Consider the following 18,323-nt stretch of genomic DNA (forward strand, 5'->3'; position numbering starts at 1 on the left):
CTCCTCATGACCCCACGGACCGCGGCACGCCAGGCCTCCCTGTCCTGCGCTCTCTCCCGGAGCGTGCTCAAGCCCATGTTCATTGCATCGGCGATGCTATCCAGCCATCTCCTCCTCTGCCGTCCCCTCCTCCTTTTGCCTTCAGTCTTTCCCAGCATCAGGGTCTTTTCCAGGGAGTTTTCTCTTCGCATTAGGTGGCCAGAATATTGGAGCTTCGGCTTCAGTATCTGGCCTTCCAGTTGAGCACTCAGGGTTGATTTCCTTGTGGATTGACCCCTTTGACCTCCTTGCAGTCCAGGGGACTCGGAAGAGTCTTCTCCAGCACCACAGTTCGAAAGCATCAATTCTTCGGTGCTCAGCCTTCCTTATAGTCCAGCTCTCACAGCCCTACTATTCTACGATTCTATATGAGGATTAGCAACAGTAAGAACAGGCCACGAAACAACGGACTGGTTTAAGATGAGGAAAGGAGTACGGCAGGGTTGTATACTCTCACCCTATCCATTCAAACTGTACGCAGAACACATCAGAACACATGCGATGTGCTGGGCTTGATGAAGGAGTTAAAATCGCTGGAAGAAACATTAACAATCTCAGATATGCAGATGATGCCACTTTGATGACTGAAAGCGAGGAAGGGCTGATGAACCTTATAAAAAAGGTGAGAGAAGTGCAAAAGCTGGGTTGCAGTTAAACCTCAAAAAAACCAAAATTATGGCAACCAGCTTGATTGACAACTGGCAAGTAGAGGGAGAAAACGTGGAGGCAGTGACAGACTTTCTTTCTAGGCGCAAAGATTACTGCAGACGCTGACTGCAGCCAGGAAATCAGAAGACGTTTACTTCTTGGGAGGGGAGCAATTACGAATCTTGATAAAATAGTGAAGAGCAGAGACATCACACTGACAACAAAGGTCCGCATAGCTCAAGCAATGGTATTCCCCGTAGTCACCTATGGCTGCAAGAGCTGGACCATAAGGAAGGCTGAGCGAAGGAAGAGAGATGCTTTTGAACTGTGGTGCGGGAGGAAAATTCTGAGAGTGCCTTGGACTGCAAGGAGATCAAACCAGTCCATCCTCCAGGAAATCAAGCCAGACTGCTCACTTGAGGGAATGATATTAAAGGCAAAACTGAAGTACTTTGGCCACATAATGAGAAGACAGGATACCCTGGAGAAGATGCTGACGCTAGGGAAAGTGGAAGGCAAAAGGAAGAGGGGTCGACCAAGGGCAAGGTGGACGGATGATATTCTGGAGGTGACGGACTCGACCTCAGGGGAGCTGGGGGTGGTGACGGCCGACAGGAAGCTCTGGCGTGGGCTGGTCCATGAAGCCACGAAGAGTCGGAAGCAACTGGCCAAATAAACAACAAATTTGAGGGTGGGGAGCGGGCAGGGAAGAAGGCAGCACTTGAGAACAGAAGGAAGAGAGGAAGGTGTGTCCTTCATGCTGGTGAGAGGATGCTTCTTATTGCCAGTGTGGTGTAGTGGTGCCAGTGTGAGAGCCAGCATGGCGTAGTGGCAAGAGTGTTGGACTAGGAGCTGGGAGATCCGGGTTCTAGTCCCCACTCAGCCATGGAAGCTCACTGGGTGACTTTGGGCCAGTCACAGACTCTCAGCCCAACCCACCTCACAGGGTGGTGGTTGTGAGGATAAAATGGAGAGGAGGAGGATAATGTAAGCCGCCTTGGGTTCCTTGCAAGAGGAAAAAAGGCAGGGTATAAATTCAATAAATAAATAAATAAACTACTGTAAATCACGCCTTTCTGGGAATTAATGCCTCCTTCCTTGGGAGCAATCATCAGCAGTGAGGCGTCTTTCTTTTCACTAACATAAACCTTCCAGCTTTTTGTCCAATTAATTCTCAGAAACACATTGAGCTATGATTTACAATGAATAGTTTCACCAGCCCCAGGGATGTGCCTTCCCCTCTTCTTCAGAATGTTCTGTGGACTAGAGGCCCACAGTACTTTCCCGCCAAAAATCACGCCCCCCCCCCCCCGCTGCCATTTGGCCCCAGAGTGCTCTTCATTGCAAAGCGCACCATGGGGCCAAAGGCAGCAAGGGGTCGATTTTCAGCAGGAAACTGGCATGGGACTCCAATCCAGATCAGGAGGCACCTTCCAGATTTGACCCCACATTTGCTTTTGATTCAAAATAAAAGTGGCCAGTTAAGTGCATTTTTAAAGCAGTGTGCACAATATAACTTACATATTCATTGTCTTTCCAAGTTGCCCCACAAGCAGGTTGCTCTGCATGATGTGCCGTTTATGCCATTGCAGGGGAAGCCATTGCAGGGAATGCCGTTTATTCCATTGCAGGGGAAGCCAGGGAGGCCAACTGCCTCCCTCAGCCTGTGTGTCATGCCAACTGCTAGGTGGCAGGGGATGGTTCCATGGAGGAAGAGGCTGTTTCTGAGTGGAAGGCCAATTCTTAGGCTCCCAGGGCTGTGGCTGGGACCAGGAGCCTGGGCAGAAGTGACAAATGCCACACCGCTCTTTGCTGCCCATGCGTCCCCATCTCCATCAACAGGTGGGGCCAGAGAGACACCAAGCAACCCACCCACGGCAATTCGCAATGTAGCCAACCCTCACTCACACGCAGGCCAAGCGACAGGAGTTCCACATGGCTGGTCACAAGCACTGGATGTCGCTCACCGGTGCGTCCCTCCCTGAATAACCAGAGCTGTGCTGCCCTTCATGGCAGGTATACTGAGGCCATGGCAGCAAGCAGCCTATGCGTAACACTTTCCGAGCGGATGTTTATCCAGTCCAGTGTTTTCTTTTTGACCCTCTGGTGCTCTGCGGACAGCTGAATATTGGATTGGACTTAATGGCTCACGATCTAGAGAGCAGAAAAAGTGGGTTTGGGTTAATGGCTCACACTGTGAAGGGCAAGACCTATTTGCTACCCATCCTGTTGATCGTTATTTAATATTGTTTTATTGACTGTTATTGTTACTACTGTTGGCTGCTTTAGTTTCTCCTTAGAAAAGAGGTGTACAAATAAATGAAATCAAAATGCTGCAGAGTTTGCAGTGGAGAAGCAGAGGATATGCGCAGGGCTGCTTAACCCTCCTTCACCTGCTTTTCCTCCCCCCCACCCCTGCGCATGTTTGCTGCATTGCATAGAAAATTGGGGGAGGCAGGGGAGGGATAAGCGCCACTCCTCCACCCACTGCTTTCCCAGTTCAAGTCACGCCCTGTTCCCATGGTTTGCAGCTGTTCAGCAGAGGCCTCAGTTCCCTAACAGAGATCTGGTGCTGCATGTGGATTTCTGCACCCAGGTGGCCATGAATGGGTGCGGCCGGCCTTTGTGGGAGGGGCCAGAGAGAGCGCAGGGGCTTTGTGTGGAGAAGTCTCTGCTGCAACCCTGGCAGCATCCCCAGCTTAAAAAACTGAGGCCAGGGGAGCCTCTGCTGGTCAGAGTAGACAGGCACCTTTTGGGGCCTGTTGGCACATTTGGCAATTTGATAAACTGGCCTGGGCACCACCACAAAATGGCTGCCATGGGAGGCATGGCAAAGGACAAGTCACCTACCCAGAAGATTGCGTATGAGGTGAGGGTCTGAGCCCCAACACACAGAACAGCTCCTGTGAACCCACAGTTTTCAGCGCCAACAGAAACCTATTTCACAGCAGGCAAACTCTTTTTCTTCCACCCCCACCAGTGAACGTTCATCTCACATTTTGGATCACCACCTGTAGACACACACACACACACACACACAGATGTGCACGCACACCGCGCCATCTCGGCAGGCACCAAGAAGGGGACCGGGGTGTGCTGGAGCCCGTGGGCACCACGTTGCCTGCCCCTGGAGGAGGCAATAGTGGGCTAGACAGACCACTGGGCAGCCCCAGCAGACCAGGGCAGCTTTGTAGGCTGCTGCAGCAGCTGGGACACCCAAAACAGAGGTGCTGCACATCCTGAGATAAATCCCTCTAGCAGAACACTGGAAGGAGGCATCCTACCCGTGGCTACTGCCGTTGCTTGGCTCCATCCGTCTGTGAGAAGGCAGCCAGCCAGGTGCGTTTCTTGGCCAAGGGGCATGAGGTGGGAGGCTGCCCGTCAGCCCCACACTGCACATGCAAGTCTGGGAGACTATCCCCACTCAGCCTACTAACAGCTAAGGATAATGGGCTGATCCTTCATCCTCTCCAGGAATAAATGGTTAGATGTTTGGGGCAGGTGGGCATCCTATCTGCAGGGCTGGCTCTGAGACCCAGGGAGGAAGGGCTGTGTGGGGGAGCGGAAAGCAACTTGCAGCTTTGGACTTGGAGTTGAGCTGGAGGGTTGTGCTGGAGTCATCAGACTCAGTATGCAGCCGGGGGGGGGGGAGGGGCAGGGCTAGAAGAGCGAATCGCTGGGAGCTTGAGGTGGTGCTGGTAGATGTGCTGCCAGTGTCCATTTGCCAGAACTGATGCTCTGCTTATACATGTGTAAATCAAGCAAAGAGTACAAGGATGGCTCAAGTCATCAGTGTCCTCTCATCCGAAGGAAACGAATGCCATGTTAGCCCCGACGGCTCCAGTCTACGCCATCAAGATCAAGATAGTACATAGAATCATAGAATAGTAGGGTTGGAAGGGGCCTACAAGGCCATTGAGTCCAACCCCCTGCTCAAGGCAGGAATCCAAGTCAGAGCATCCCTGACAGATGGCTGTCCAGCCTTGTCTTGAACGCCTCCAGTGTGGGAGAGCCCACCACCTCCCGAGGGAATTGGTTCCATGGTCGTATTGCTCTAACAGTCAGGACACTTTTCCTGATGTTCAGCCAGAATCTGGCTTCCTGTCACTTGAGGCCATGATTCCGTGTCCTGCACTCTGGGAGGACTGAGAAGAGATCCTGGCCTTCCTCTCTGTGACAACCTTTCAAGTATTTCGAAGAGCACTATTCTATCTCCCCTCAGTCTTCTCAAGGCTAAACATGCCCAGTTCCTTCAGTCTCTCTTCATAGGGCTTTGTTTCCACTCCCCTGATCATCTCTGTTGCCCTCCTCTGAACCCTCTCCAGTTTGTCTGCATCCTTCTTAAAATGTGGTGCCCAGAACTGGACACAGTACTCCAGATGAGGCCTAACAAGTGTTGAGTAGAGGGGAACTAGGACTTCCCGGGATTTGTAAGCTATGTTTCTATGAATGCAGCCCAAAAGAGCATTGGCCTTTTTTGCAGCCACATCACATTGTTGGCTCATATTCAGCTTGTGATCGACAACCATTCCAAGATCCTTCTTGCTTGTAGTGTTGTTGAGCCACGTATCCCCCATCTTGCAAGTGTGCATTTGCTTTCTTTTTCCTAGGTGCAGAACTTGGCATTTATTCCCATTAAATGTCATGCTGTTGTTTTCTGCCCAGTGCTCCGGTCTATCCAGATCACTTTGAATTTTCTTTCTGTCTTCCAAAGTATTAGCTATCCCGCCCAATTTTGTGTCATCTGCAAATGTGATCAGCATTCCCTGCACCTCCTCCTCCAAGTCATTCATACAAATGTGGAAGAGCACTGGGCCCAGGACTTAGCCCTCGGTACCCCACATGTTACCTCTCCCCAGTTTGAGAAGGTCCCATTGATAAGCACTCTCTGAGTCCAATTCTGTAGCCAACTGTGGATCCACCGGATGGTTGTTTCCTCTAGCCCACTTTGAGCTCATTTGCTCATCAGGAGATCATGGGGCACTTTGGCGAAAGCTTTGCTGAAGTCGAGGTATATGATGTCCACAGCATTCCCACAGTCCACAAGGGAGGTGACTTAATCAAAAAATGAGATCAGATTCGTCTGGCAGGACTTGTTCTTGACAAATCCATGTTGGCTCCGAGTAATCACTGCATTGTTTTCAAGGTGCTTCCCGATGGATTGCTTTATCATCTGCTCCAGAATTTTCCCAGGGATTGATGTCAGACTGACTGGTCTGTAGTTCCCAGGTTCCTCCTTTTTACCCTTTTTGAAGAGAGGGACAACGTTAGCCCTCCTCCAGTCATCTGGCACTTCCCCCGTCCTCCATGATTTCTCAAAGAGAATAGACAGTGGTTCTGAGAGTTCTTCTGCCAGTTCCTCTATTACTCTAGGATGCAGTTCATCTGGCCCTGGAGATTTGAACTCATTCAAAGGAATTAGGTGTTCCTTGACCATATGCCTATCGATCTCAAGCTGCAATCCTGCCCCTTCAGCCTGTACTTCGCCTTTGCCAGGGGGCTCATAGACCCGCTTTCGGGAGAAGACTGAGCCAAAGTAGGAATTGAGCATCTCTGCCTTTGTCATCTGTTATCGTTTTGCCATCCTTATTTAATAGCTGAACCGCCATTTCTTTCCTCTGCCTTTTGCTATGCACGTAGCTGAAGAAAGCCCTTTTGTTGCTTTTAGCTTCCCTCGCTAACCTCAGCTCGTTCTCAGCTTTAGCCTTCCTGACGCCATCCCTGCAATTCTGTGCTACCTGCCTGTACTCTTCCTTTGTCGCTTGGCCTTCCTTCCACTTCCTATATGTGTCCTTTTTTGTTTTCAGGTCATCTCTAAGCTTTTTGTGAAGCCACATTGGCTTCTTCTGTTGTCCTCCACCTTTTCTTCTTGTTGGAATTGTTTGTAATTGTGCCTTTCCTTTTTTAAAATTTCCTGTTTCCCGGCTCCCAGCTGAACAGAGCAGAGCAGAGCAATCTGCTCCAGCTTGTCCAGGGACTACAGAAGCAATCAAGCTCCCAGAGAGCGAGCGGACAGGGAGAGCAAACAGGAGTTGGCCAGGGGAGTTTGGCAGTGGAAGTCAAGGGGGAGGCCCCTAACATGTTTTTTATTTTTTTCCATTTTTTTATTTTATTTTTTAACTAACTTTTTTCATTTCTTTGTCTTGTAACACACACTTCCACACCAGTGGGACTCTGCTTTTAACCTCTACTGAGCAGGCGCAGGCTAGTCTAGAACAATCACAAAGCTAGACCCAAAAAGGGAAAAGAGGCAATGGAAGCACAGGACTCTCCAGTGGTGGTGACCTGCAAGGTGTGTGCAATGTTTGTTTTCTTGCCTGAGAACAACGTGGCCGACACCTGCAACAAGTGCAAGTTGATCACGCTGCTGGAGGAAAAAGTAAGTGGACTGGAGCGGCGACTGTCGACCCTCCGGGGAATAAGAGAACATGAAGAGCTCTTGGACAGAATGGGGGAACTACAGCAGCAAAGGGCAGACCAGAAGCTTGAAGAGCAACAGCAAGCTGAGTAGGGATGGGGGAGAATTTCTCCCCAAAACTTCGGGGGGCCGAGTGCCAACGTGTTCGGCCCCCCGAAGTAGTTTTGGGGAGAAATTCTCCGCACCCCCCCCGGGACGGGACTTACCTTTCCCGAATGTCCCTCCCGGCGGCAGGTCCCGGCGGCGGTTCGTCAGGTCTTCAACAGGGGCAGAGGCAGCATTCCAATAAAAGTTAAAAAAAAACAAACGCCCCCGTGATAGGCTACGTGACGATTAACGTAGCCTATCATGGCTAGATCTGCAAAGTCAGCCGTGATAGGCTACGTAAATCGTCACGTAGCCTATCACGGGTAACTTAAAAAAAAAAAGCGCGTACGGCTAATGGCGGCCCCCATAGGGAGCCTCCATTCACGTTCCTTATTTGGTCGCTGTAGTCTACGTAAAGATTACATAGACTATGGCGAAAATAAGGGCAACGCTATTTGCATTGCCCTTATTTTCGCCGTAGTCTACGTAAAGATTTACGTAGACTACAGCGACCAAATAAGTAATGCGAATGGCGGCTCCCTATGGGGGCCGCCATTTGCGTACGCGCTTTTTTTTTTTTTAAAGTCATCCGTGATAGGCTACGTGCCGATTAACGTAGCCTATCACGGCTGACTTTGCAGATCTAGCCATGATAGGCTACGTTAATCGTCACGTAGCCTATCACGGGGGCGTTTTTTTAAAAAACTTTTTATTTCACGGCCAGGCGAGGCAAGGCGCCTCCTCCCCAGCCTGAATTTCGGCCGGGCGAGGCGGGAAGCCTCCCCCCCGGCCTGAACTTCAGGGGGAGCAGCGAAGCGCCTCCCCCCCACTGCGAAGCAAGCTGCGAGACCAGGTAAGTGGCTTTCGTGCACTCCTAAAGCTGAGGCAGAAGTGGGAAATGCTGAGGTGAGGAAAAATGGTGTAGAGGATACTCCTTGGGAAAGGGTGACAGTTAAGAGAAGAACTAGACACCACTCTGCACCAGTGGAAGCAGTGGAGCTGTGGAACCGATTCCAGGTACTTGCGGATGAGACTGGAGGACAGCCTGCAGAGGAAGAATCACAGGGGAACCTGCATGAGAGTGAGCAAGAGGCTGAAGGTCAGTCAAGCAGAGGCGATGAAACCCAGGCCTACAAGAAGAAGAAGAGAAGAGTGGTAGTAGTGGGAGACTCCTTGCTGCGTGGGATCGAGACCCAAGTATGTCGCGAAGACCCATGGACTCGCCAGGTATGTTGTCTCCCGGGAGGACGGATTAGAGACGTGACTGAAGGGTTGCCTGCACTCATTAAGCCCACTGACAGGTATCCCTTTCTTCTCATCCATGTGGGAACAAACGATACTGCCAAGTGGAGCTACAAAGAGATCACGTCAGACTTTGAAGCTTTGGGAAGGAAATTCAAGAACTTTGGGGCCCAGGTAGTTTTCTCATCCATCCTTCCAGTAGTCAGAAGAGGGATAGAAAGGGAACGAAAAATACTCCGGGTGAATGACTGGCTACGAAGGTGGTGCCGACGAGAGAGATTTGGATTCTGGGACCACGGGCTATACTTCCTGGATGATGGGCTGTTGGCAAGGGACGGGTTGCACCTCACAAAAGGATGGGAAGAATGTGTTTGGCCACAGCATGAAGAACTTCATCAGGAGGGCTTTCAACTGAATCCTACGGGGAAGGGAGATGTAATGTTGGGGGTAACAATGGACATAGGCGCATGCACCGCAATGGAGAGAACAGCTCTGATAGTGCCCAATAATAGTCTTCAGACACATGTAGGAAGAAACCCAGACTATGAAGCACATGGTCTTCGATGTCGATATACTAATGTCTAGAGTATGGGAAACAACCAGAACGAACTTGAACTCTTAATACAAGAGGGAAATTATGACTTGATCGGTATAACTGAGACTTGGTGGGATGACTCTCATGACTGGAATACAGCAATTGAAGGATATAACTTGTTCAAAAAGAACAGGAGGAACAGAAGGGGAGGTGGGGTTGCACTGTATGTGAAAAATACATATCTCTGCACAGAAATACAGGAGAATGAGCTTGGGAGTCCCATCGAGAGCATCTGGATCAAAATAAATGGAGCAAAGAATAAAAGGAACCTGGTGGTCGCAGTCTACTACTGGCCACCCAACCAAGGAGAAGACGAAGATGAAACTTTTGAAAAGCAAATAGCCAGTGTTTCAAGGAAGCATGATGTAGTAGTAATGGGGGTCTTCAATTTCCCCAATATTTGTTGGGAGACAAATTCTGCAAAACATGGCCCCTCCAGGACATTCCTGACTTGTGTGGTGGATAACTTCCTCCTACAGAAAGTAGAGGAAGGAACTAGAGGATCGGCTATCCTTGACTTAATCCTAAACAACGGAGATGACTTAGTGGATAAAGTAGCAGTTACAGGAACTCTGGGGGAAAGTGAAAATGTCATACCTGAGTTCTTGGTTCTAAAGGAAGCAAAGCCCAGTGTAGCCAAACGCATACCCTGGATTTTAGGAAAGTCGATTTTAATAAACTCAGAACAATGATCAGTAAGGTCCCATGGCAAGCGACGCTAACGAGAAAAGGAGTACAAGATGGGTGGGAGCTTTTAAAAAAGGAAATTCTCAAGGCACAATTACAAACCATTCCAACAAGAAGACAAGGTGGAAGACAACTGAAAAAGCCAATGTGGCTTCACAAAAAGCTTAGGAATGACCTGAAAACAAAAAAGGACACATATAGGAAGTGGAAAGAAGGCCAAGCAACAAAGGAAGAGTACAGGCAGGTAGCACAGAATTGCAGGGATGGCGGCAGGAAGGCTAAAGCTGAGAATGAGCTGAGGTTAGCAAGGGATGCTAAAAACAACAAAAAGGCTTTCTTCAGCTACGTGCATAGCAAAAGGCAGAGGAAAGAAATGGCGGTTCAGCTATTAAATAAGGATGGCAAAATGATAACAGATGACAAAGAAAAGGCAGAGGTGCTCAATTCCTACTATGGCTCAGTCTTTTCCCGAAAGAGGGTCTATGACCCCCCTGGCAAAGGCAAAGTACAGGGTGAAGGGGCAGGATTGCAGATTGAGATCGATAGGCATATGGTCAAGCAACACCTAATTATTTTGAATGAGTTCAAATCTCCAGGGCCAGATGAACTGCATCCTAGAGTCATAAAGGAACTGGCAGAAGAACTCTCAGAACCGCTGTCTATTCTCTTTGAGAAATCATGGAGGACGGGGGAAGTGCCGGATGACTGGAGGAGGGCTAATGTTGCCCCTATCTTCAAAAAGGGGGAACCTCGGAACTACAGACCAGTCTTACATCAATCCCTGGGAAAATTCTGGAGCAGATGATGAAGCAATCCATCTGTAGGCACCTTGAAAACAATGCAGTGATTACTCGGAGCCAACATGGATTTGTCAAGAACCTGATCTCATTCTTGGATCAAGTAACCTCCCTTGTGGACCGTGGGAATGCTGTAGACATCATATACCTCGACTTCAGAAAAGCTTTCGACAAAGTGCGCCGTGATATCCTGATGAGCAAACGAGCTCAAAGTGGGCTAGATGAAACAATGTTCCAGTGGATCCACAGTTGGCTACAGAATCGGACTCAAAGAGTGCTTATCAATGGGAGAGGTAACGTGTTAGGTACCGAAGGCTCAGTCCAGGGCCCAGTGCTCTTCTACATTTGTATTAATGACTTGGAGGAGGAGGTGCAGGGAATGCTGATCAGATTTGCAGATGACACAAAATTGGGCTGGATAGCGAATACTTTGGAAGACAGAAATAAAATTCAAAGTGATCTGGATAGCCTGGAGCGCTGGGCAGAAAACAACAGAATGACATTTAATAGGGATAAATGCCAAGTTCTGCACCTGGGAAAAAGAAACCCAATGCACACTTACAAGATGGGGGATACGTGGCTTGGAAGAGGCCTACAAGGCCATCGAGTCCAACCCCCTGCTCAATGCAGGAATCCAAGTCAGAGCATCCCTGACAGATGGCTGTCCAGCCTTGTCTTGAATGCCTCCAGTGTGGGAGAGCCCACCACCTCCCTAGGTAATTGGTTTCATTGTCCTATTGCTCTTAACAGTCAGGAAGTTTCTCCTGATGTTCAGCCGGAATCTGGCTTCCTGTCACTTGAGCCCATGATTCCGTGTCCTGCGCTCTGGGATGATCAAGAAGAGATCCTGGCCTTCTTCTCTGTGACAACCTTTTAAGTACTTGAAGAGTGCTATCATATCTCCCCTCAGTCTTCTCTTCTCAAGGCTAAATATGCCCAGTTCTTTCAGTCTCTCCTCATAGGGCTTTGTTTCCAGTCCCCTGATCATCTTTGTTGCCCTCCTCTGAACCCTCTCCAGTTTGTCTGCATCCTTCTTCAAGTGTGGTGCCCAGAACTGGACACAGTACTCCAGATGAGGCCTAACCAGTGCTGAGGGGAACTAGTACTTCCTGGGATTTGGAAGCTATGCTTCTATGAATGCAGCCCAAAAGAGCATTGGCCTTTTTTGCAGCCACATCACATTATTGGCTCATATTCAGCTTGTGATCGACAACAATTCCAAGATCTTTCTCGCTTGTAGTGTTGTTGAGCCACGTATCCTCCATCTTGTACCTGTGCATTTGGTTTCTTTTTCCTAAGTGCAGAACTTGGCATTTATCCCCATTAAATGTCATGCTGTTGTTTTCTGCCCAGTGCTCCGGTCTATCCAGATCACTTTGAATTTTCTTTCTGTCTTCCAACGTATTCGCTATCCCACCCAATTTTGTGTCATCTGCAAATTTGATCAGCATTGCCTGCACCTCCTCCTCCAAGTCATTAATACAAATGTTGAAGAGCACTGGGCCCAGGACTGAGCCCTCGGTACCCCACACGTTACCTCTCCCCAGTTTGAGAAGGTCCCATTGATAAGCACTCTCTGAGTCCGATCCTGTAGCCAACTGTGGATCCACCAGATGGTTGTTTCCTCTAGCCCACTTTGAGCTCGTTTGCTCATCAGGATATCATGGGGCACTTTGGTGAAAGCTTTGCTGAAGTCGAGGTATATGATGTCTACAGCATTCCCATGGTCCACAAGGGAGGTGACTTGATCAAAAAATGAGATCAGATTTGTCTGGCAGGACTTGTTCTTGACAAATCCATGTTGGCTCCGAGTAATCACTGCATTGTTTTCAAGGTGCTTCCCTATGGATTGCTTTATCATCTGCTCCAGAATTTTCCCAGGGATTGATGTCAGACTGACTGGTCTGAAGTTCCCAGGTTCCTCCTTTTTACCCTTTTTCAAGAGAGGGATAACATCAGCCCTCCTCCAGTCATCTGGCACTTCCCCCGTCCTCCATGATTTCTCAAAGAGAATAGACAGCGGTTCTGAGAGTTCTTCTGCCAGTTCCTTTATTACTCTAGGGTGCAGCTCATCTGGCCCTGGAGATTTGAACTCATTCAAAGGCGCCTTCCTGACGCCATCCCTGCAATTCTGTGCTACCTGCCTGTACTCTTCCTTTGTTACTTGGCCTTCTTTCCACTTCCTATATGTGTCCTTTTTTGTTTTCAGGTCATCCCTAAGCTTTTTGTGAAGCCACATTGACTTCTTCTATTGTCTTCCACCTTAAATAAATGGAAAAATAAATGGAAAAAAGTTAGTTAAAAATTAAATAAAATAAAAAATGAAAAAAAAAAGTTAGGGGCCTCCCCCTTGGCCTCCCCTGCCGAACTCCCCTGGCCAACTCCTGTTTGCTCCCCCTGTCCGCTTGCTCTGTTCGCTCGCTCTCTGGGAGCTTGCCTGCTTCTGTAGTCCCTGGACCAGCTGGAGCAGCTTGCTCTGCTCTGCTCTGCTCTGCTGGGAGGCAGGAAACAGCCTGAAGCTTCCCGCCCACTCAGCTGCTGGGAGTACTCAGGCCACACCCCTCCAATTCAGTTGGAGCTCTCAGAAGCACCTGGTGAGCTCACAGCCACTCAGAAGGATAAAGGGCAGCGCCCTGGGCTTCCGGCAGCCCACTTACCTCTTTACTTCAGCCATTTCTTAAACTACAGTTCCCACCTGATGAAGTGGAAAAGCAGGTCAGCAAGGCCAGGCTGGGCCCAGGGATGCTCCGCCACAAGACAGAGCTGGGAGGGAAAGTGACTCGGGAGCACTGGCTGCCACCTGCCGTTCCCAGCTAGACACTGCAGCGCATCCAGGAGCAACAACCAACAGCTCGCCCCGGGCAGTGACGCGGCCCTCCCACAGGCCTCAGGTGCTAGGCGGACCCTCGCTTGCCTGCAGGCCCCTTGCCTGTAACAGCTACTCATCAGCAACAACAGGCTGGAGAAGGGAGACACAAACCCAGGGACCAGGCCCCGCAACAGAGCCAGGCACCAACTCTGTCCCTGCACCTGCTCTGGCAGCACTATTGCAGGACCTAGCAACGCCAGCCACAACATCAGGGGCTCGTTCACCTGCTCATCTTCCAATGTGATGCATGCCGTCATCTGGTAGCAATGCCCTTCTGCATCGGGCAAACAGGGCAGTCTCCGTGGAAAAGAATAAGTAGACATAAATCTGACATCAGAAAGCATAATATTACAAAACCAGAGGGAGAACATTTCAGCCTCCCAGGACACTCTGTTCTTGAGCTTAAAGTGACCATTCCGGAACACTTTAAAACCACTAAATTACAACTAGCCAAGAAGTTACATTATTTGATCTGTGGCTTGAATCGAGATCATGGGCTTTTATCCCACTACATGTGTCACTTAACTTAACAGTGCCAGGATATTTCTGGTCACATCAACACTTTGTGAATGGTCACAGTAATGATTTACCTACATTTAAGCTTCAACAGAATCGTCACTTTTTAAATTTCATTTCCATCCAACCTCACTGCTGACAATCCCTCCTCCCAGCCTAGATATACACCAACCAACTTGGGTTAACCCTCTATGCATCTGATGAAGGGGGCTCCGGTCCAGAAAAACTTATGTCATCATGAATCTATTTAGCCTCTAAGGTGCCAGAAAAAACTCTGTTGTTAAAGCCTGTAGCACTGCCCTCGCTGCCCAGGGAACAGGGGAGTCTACAGCAGGAGGAAGGACAAAATGCTGGCCGCTTCTAGGGCTTGGGGACTTGTTCAGCAACCCAGGCCCTGCAGCTTGCGCGCGCGCACCCCCCCCCTGCAGTTCCCCACCTCTCTGCACTGCTGATGTGGGGAACTTTGGTGTTAGCGTGTGGCCACCGCCTGCACAGCCGCCTTGAGCAAGACCATGCCAGTCTTCGACCACGTCAACCCGCTTTTCATAAAGTGTGTTCCTCATGAGCCTGTGAGGTCGAGGCCCTGCCCGTATGAAAGGACTCAGCTGGCTCTGTAAACAGCACCCACTCCCCTCAGGCAACAGCTGGCCCCCTGGCATAGCAAGGTGTGCATGGCCACTTGGTCGGCTTTCGGAAGAGTGGCTGCTTCTCCCAGCGCCAGCCGACTCCCCCACTGCCTGCCTCCCCACCGCTTCCTCCGGTCTGAGATTGGCGTTAGCAGCAGAGCGAGTCAAGGAAGCTCCGTGGGCCGGATGCGGCACTTCCACGAGCCAGGCAAGGCCTGACAGCTGGAGGTTCTGCATCCCTGCTCTACAGAGAGTCCAGGGAGGGAGATACCTGAGACGCCATCTGGAGGTAGAGTGCCTCCCTGGCCCGCCGACAGAGAGCCTCCTAAAGCACAGCAGCGTGCCGGGGTGCCTGCCAGCCTGTAGCCCAGTCAGCCCTGGTTCGGAGGCCCAGTCCCCGCTGTAGGCAACCAGCCACCCTGCAGCCAAACCTGAGACTGCAGGACCCTTCCGGAGATGAAGCAAAAACCAGGCCAGCCGGAGGCAGTGCGACAGTTACCTGTTTTTATTCCTTCAACACTTTAAATAAGCTGAATATATTAAGTAGCATTTATCATTATTAAAATGCAGCTGCGTTCTCCACCAGTGCATTGAATATAGGAGGGCAAAAGGGAGTGCTAAGCCTCGTGCAGGATGGAGCTGAGATGCAGCCAGGAATAACTCCAGCCAGCATTATTGCACCAGGGCAGGAGAGGGGAGGACGTCTTGGGCATGTATGTGGGTTATCGCCCCTGCCCCCACATAGCTCAGAGCCATGCCAAGAGCTCATGAATCCCACCAGCGTTATGGAACCAAACTTACCTGCTCCAGTCTTCCAGTCCCCAAACGTTATATACACACGCAGCCCCTCCACATTTCTGCTCTGGTCACCTATGGGAAGTGCCCATCCCACTCCCTCTGCACCGGGTCTGGCTTCTGCCCCGTGTTCCAAGCCTCTTCTGTCCCTCCCAAGCAGAGCAGGAATGGGGGAACACAGGACCCGCCTCTACAGAGACCAATATCCACCCCCCCATACACAACCAGCCAATACTGGAAGGGCTTCGCCCTGCCTGGACAACTGCCCTAAGGCCACGAGGACAGCGGGTTTGGGAGCGAGGCACTGAACTGAGCGAGGCGAAGCCCAAGTGCCCTATGGGGGCCTCAGGTGGACTGCCGCTCTCGTGTGTGGGGGCAGGGGAGCCGCGTTATTGCACTTCGGCCTGGCTCTGTGGGGAGGATCTTCCCTTCCCAGCTTCTCCACAGCGCCTGACAGGGCTGCTATCCCTCGTCAGGCTGGCCGGCCGGCGGCCACAGGCTGGAGTTTTAGCTGCCCCCCCCGCGCCCGTCCCCAGCATGGCTCCCTGCAGGCTGCCACTTGCCAGGCTCTATAGTAGGCCGCGTGTTGCCATGGGAACAGCTGCCAAGTTTACTGCGCTGCCGCATCCCTGAGGCTGCCTGAGGAGTGGAGGGCGGGGGGGCCGCCCTGCGGGGTCCATTGTGGATTCACAGCCCCATGCGCCCCGTGGGGCGTGTCCGCAGCCCGGTCCGTTCCGCCAGCCCTAGGACTGTGCTTCCGGCAACTTGAGGCTGGGCTCGGACAACACCGGCCCCAGGCCTTTGCGGTGCCGCTGCTGGTGCCTCTCCGGACACTGCAGGCTCGTGGCCTCGCAGCTGAGGTTCTGATAGCGAGGGGCGCTGGCGGCAGGCCGGTGGCAGACGGAGGCGAAGCTGAAACTGAAGGGGCCAAGGCAGCAGGCGGGGCAGGCCAGCACCTCATCCTGCTCCATCACGCCGCCGCCGCCAGGGGCACTCAGGGCCAGGGCCGCGCCTGCATGCTCTGGCTGCACCTTGTCCATGCCAGGGGGCACGCTCAGCTCGGAGAATCCCCCGGCCCAGCCGCGGGGCTTGCTGTTGTTGTTCAGGAGCCCGTTTGGGGGCCACGGCCGGACAATGGACACCGCTGTGTTGATGAAGTTGCCGTTGGCCAGAGGCGGTGCAAAGGCTGTCGGAGCAGGGGCTGGGCTCTCAGGGCTGTAGTCCATGAGCTCACTGGCAGGGGAGCAGGGGGGCTCCAGGCTGCTGCGGTCCGGCGGCGGGGGGTCGCTGCTGGGGGGCTGCGCTTGGCGGGGCAGCTCCGGGGAGGCGGGGAGGGAGCGGCACCTGCGTGTGAAAACGACAGGCTCAGAGAAGTCGCACTGCGTCTCCACCGCAGGCTCCGGCGTGATCGGAGTGCCTGGTGGGAAAGGCGAGGGGGGCGGCAGGTCGAAGGTCAGGGAGATCAAAGACTTGCTGGGCGTGTCAAAGAGTTTGATCCTGCCCCCCCTGAGGTCCTGCCGCTGAGAGAAGGGGTTGACCCGCTGCGGAGTGTCCCGAGCGCGAGGCGAGGCTGGCGATGGGGGCGGGAACATGTCAGACTGGCTGCGTGAGAGGCGCTGGTCCACGGGCAGGAGGTGCTGCTCCAGCAGGCCGGCCGGAGCGTGGGGGAAGACAGCTTCCTTCACTGCTTTCCCTGGAAACAAAGACAGGGGGGTCAGAGGCCAGCCAGAGTGGGGGTTTATGGTGTGTTGTAGGACCATGATGCTTTAGCCAAGGACAAGCATAAGAACTGAACACAGAACCCAAGAATGTACTAGGTGGCCTTGCGTTTAAAGAGGGCTGGGGGGCTATTTGCCTGCACCAAAAAAGCTCATTAGGACCAATCATGAATAATAATAATAAAAAAAGGTAAAGGTGTCCCCAACCACTCATGTCCGACTCTAGGGTGCGGTGCTCATCCCCGTTTCTAAGCTGAAGAGCCAGCGCTGTCCGAAGACGCTTCCGTGGTCATGTGGCCGGCATGACTGAACACCAAGGTGCACAGAACGCTGTTACCTTTCCCGCCGAGGCGGTACCTATTTATCTCCTTGCAATTTCTTGCTTTCGAACTGCTAGGTTGGCAGGAGCTGGGACTGAAGACGGGAGCTCACTCCGTCACGCAGCACTCGGGTCTCGAACTGCTGTCCTGCTGACTTTCCAGTCTGCAGTTCAGCGTCTTAACTACTAAGCCACCGCAGCCCTGACAATCATTAATGGGACCCCACAATTCCATCCTTTGCTCAGATCACGGGCATTGTTAGAGTTGGGCCCACCTGGGCATGGGCCCCGGATCTTCAAGCTGTGCCCCAGATCTTTTGAGCTGTCGGAACTGCCATATTTTAAATGTTTTCCCATTGATTTGCATTGGAAACCAGAAATGGCCATAACTTTTTTTAGCTTGTATGATAAAATTTGTATGACAAAATTTGAGACCGGTCAGCCCCCAGGGAGCTGACTGAACCTGCTAAATTTCAGGCAGTCGAGTCCAGTGCCTTTTATGCCAGTCACAGGAAAAATTTGTTTTTCAAGAAAATCTGTCAAAGCAAAGAGCTACTATTTTTTTGTGCTTCCACATAAGTGCATGGAATTTGGGGACCTGGCAGCCCCTATAGAGTTGACTGAACCTGCCAAATTTCAGATAGGTCCAGTTGCTTTTGTGCTAGCCATGCATAAAGTTTCCTTTTCCCAAAGACTAAAACAAAAAGTAAAAACCGTCAAGCCACACAGGGGATTAAAGATCCTAATCATAAGGTGTTTAAGGTGATCATTAGGGGGGCACTATCCCTAATCTCTGGTGTAGGTTTTTTTTGAAGTGCAAATAGTACCTTCCTTTTGTCTGTCCTGAATCTGCCACTACTCAGCTTCACTGGATGACCTGAGGCTACTCATTAAGGGAAGAAAAAAGTTAAACTTCACTCTGGCTGCAATACACATTCCCTGGGAAAAAGTCACACTAAACTCAGTT

General features: G+C 51.3%; 1 protein-coding gene and 1 long non-coding RNA gene across 3 annotated transcripts in view; both read right to left on the reverse strand.

Annotated features, from left to right (window-relative positions):
• Positions 1-18,323, reverse strand: part of LOC146351847 (uncharacterized) — a 1,244,848-nt gene that overhangs the window by 36,482 nt on the left and 1,190,043 nt on the right. The gene's annotated exons all lie outside the window — the stretch shown is intronic.
• The window catches only part of TESK1 (testis associated actin remodelling kinase 1), a 37,144-nt gene continuing 33,828 nt past the window's right edge, over positions 15,008-18,323 (reverse strand). For both annotated transcript variants that reach the window (XM_084832692.1, XM_084832693.1), the window contains exon 10: positions 15,008-17,012. In XM_084832692.1, coding sequence (XP_084688818.1) covers positions 16,063-17,012 — 950 coding nt within the window. In that variant the 3' untranslated portion in view covers positions 15,008-16,062. The remainder of the gene's footprint in view (positions 17,013-18,323) is intronic.

The sequence above is a fragment of the Heloderma suspectum genome, chromosome 2, assembly GCF_057233095.1.
Source record: "Heloderma suspectum isolate Gila_16-S chromosome 2, 16-S_ref, whole genome shotgun sequence".
In the NCBI taxonomy this organism is placed as follows: Eukaryota; Metazoa; Chordata; class Lepidosauria; order Squamata; family Helodermatidae; genus Heloderma; species Heloderma suspectum.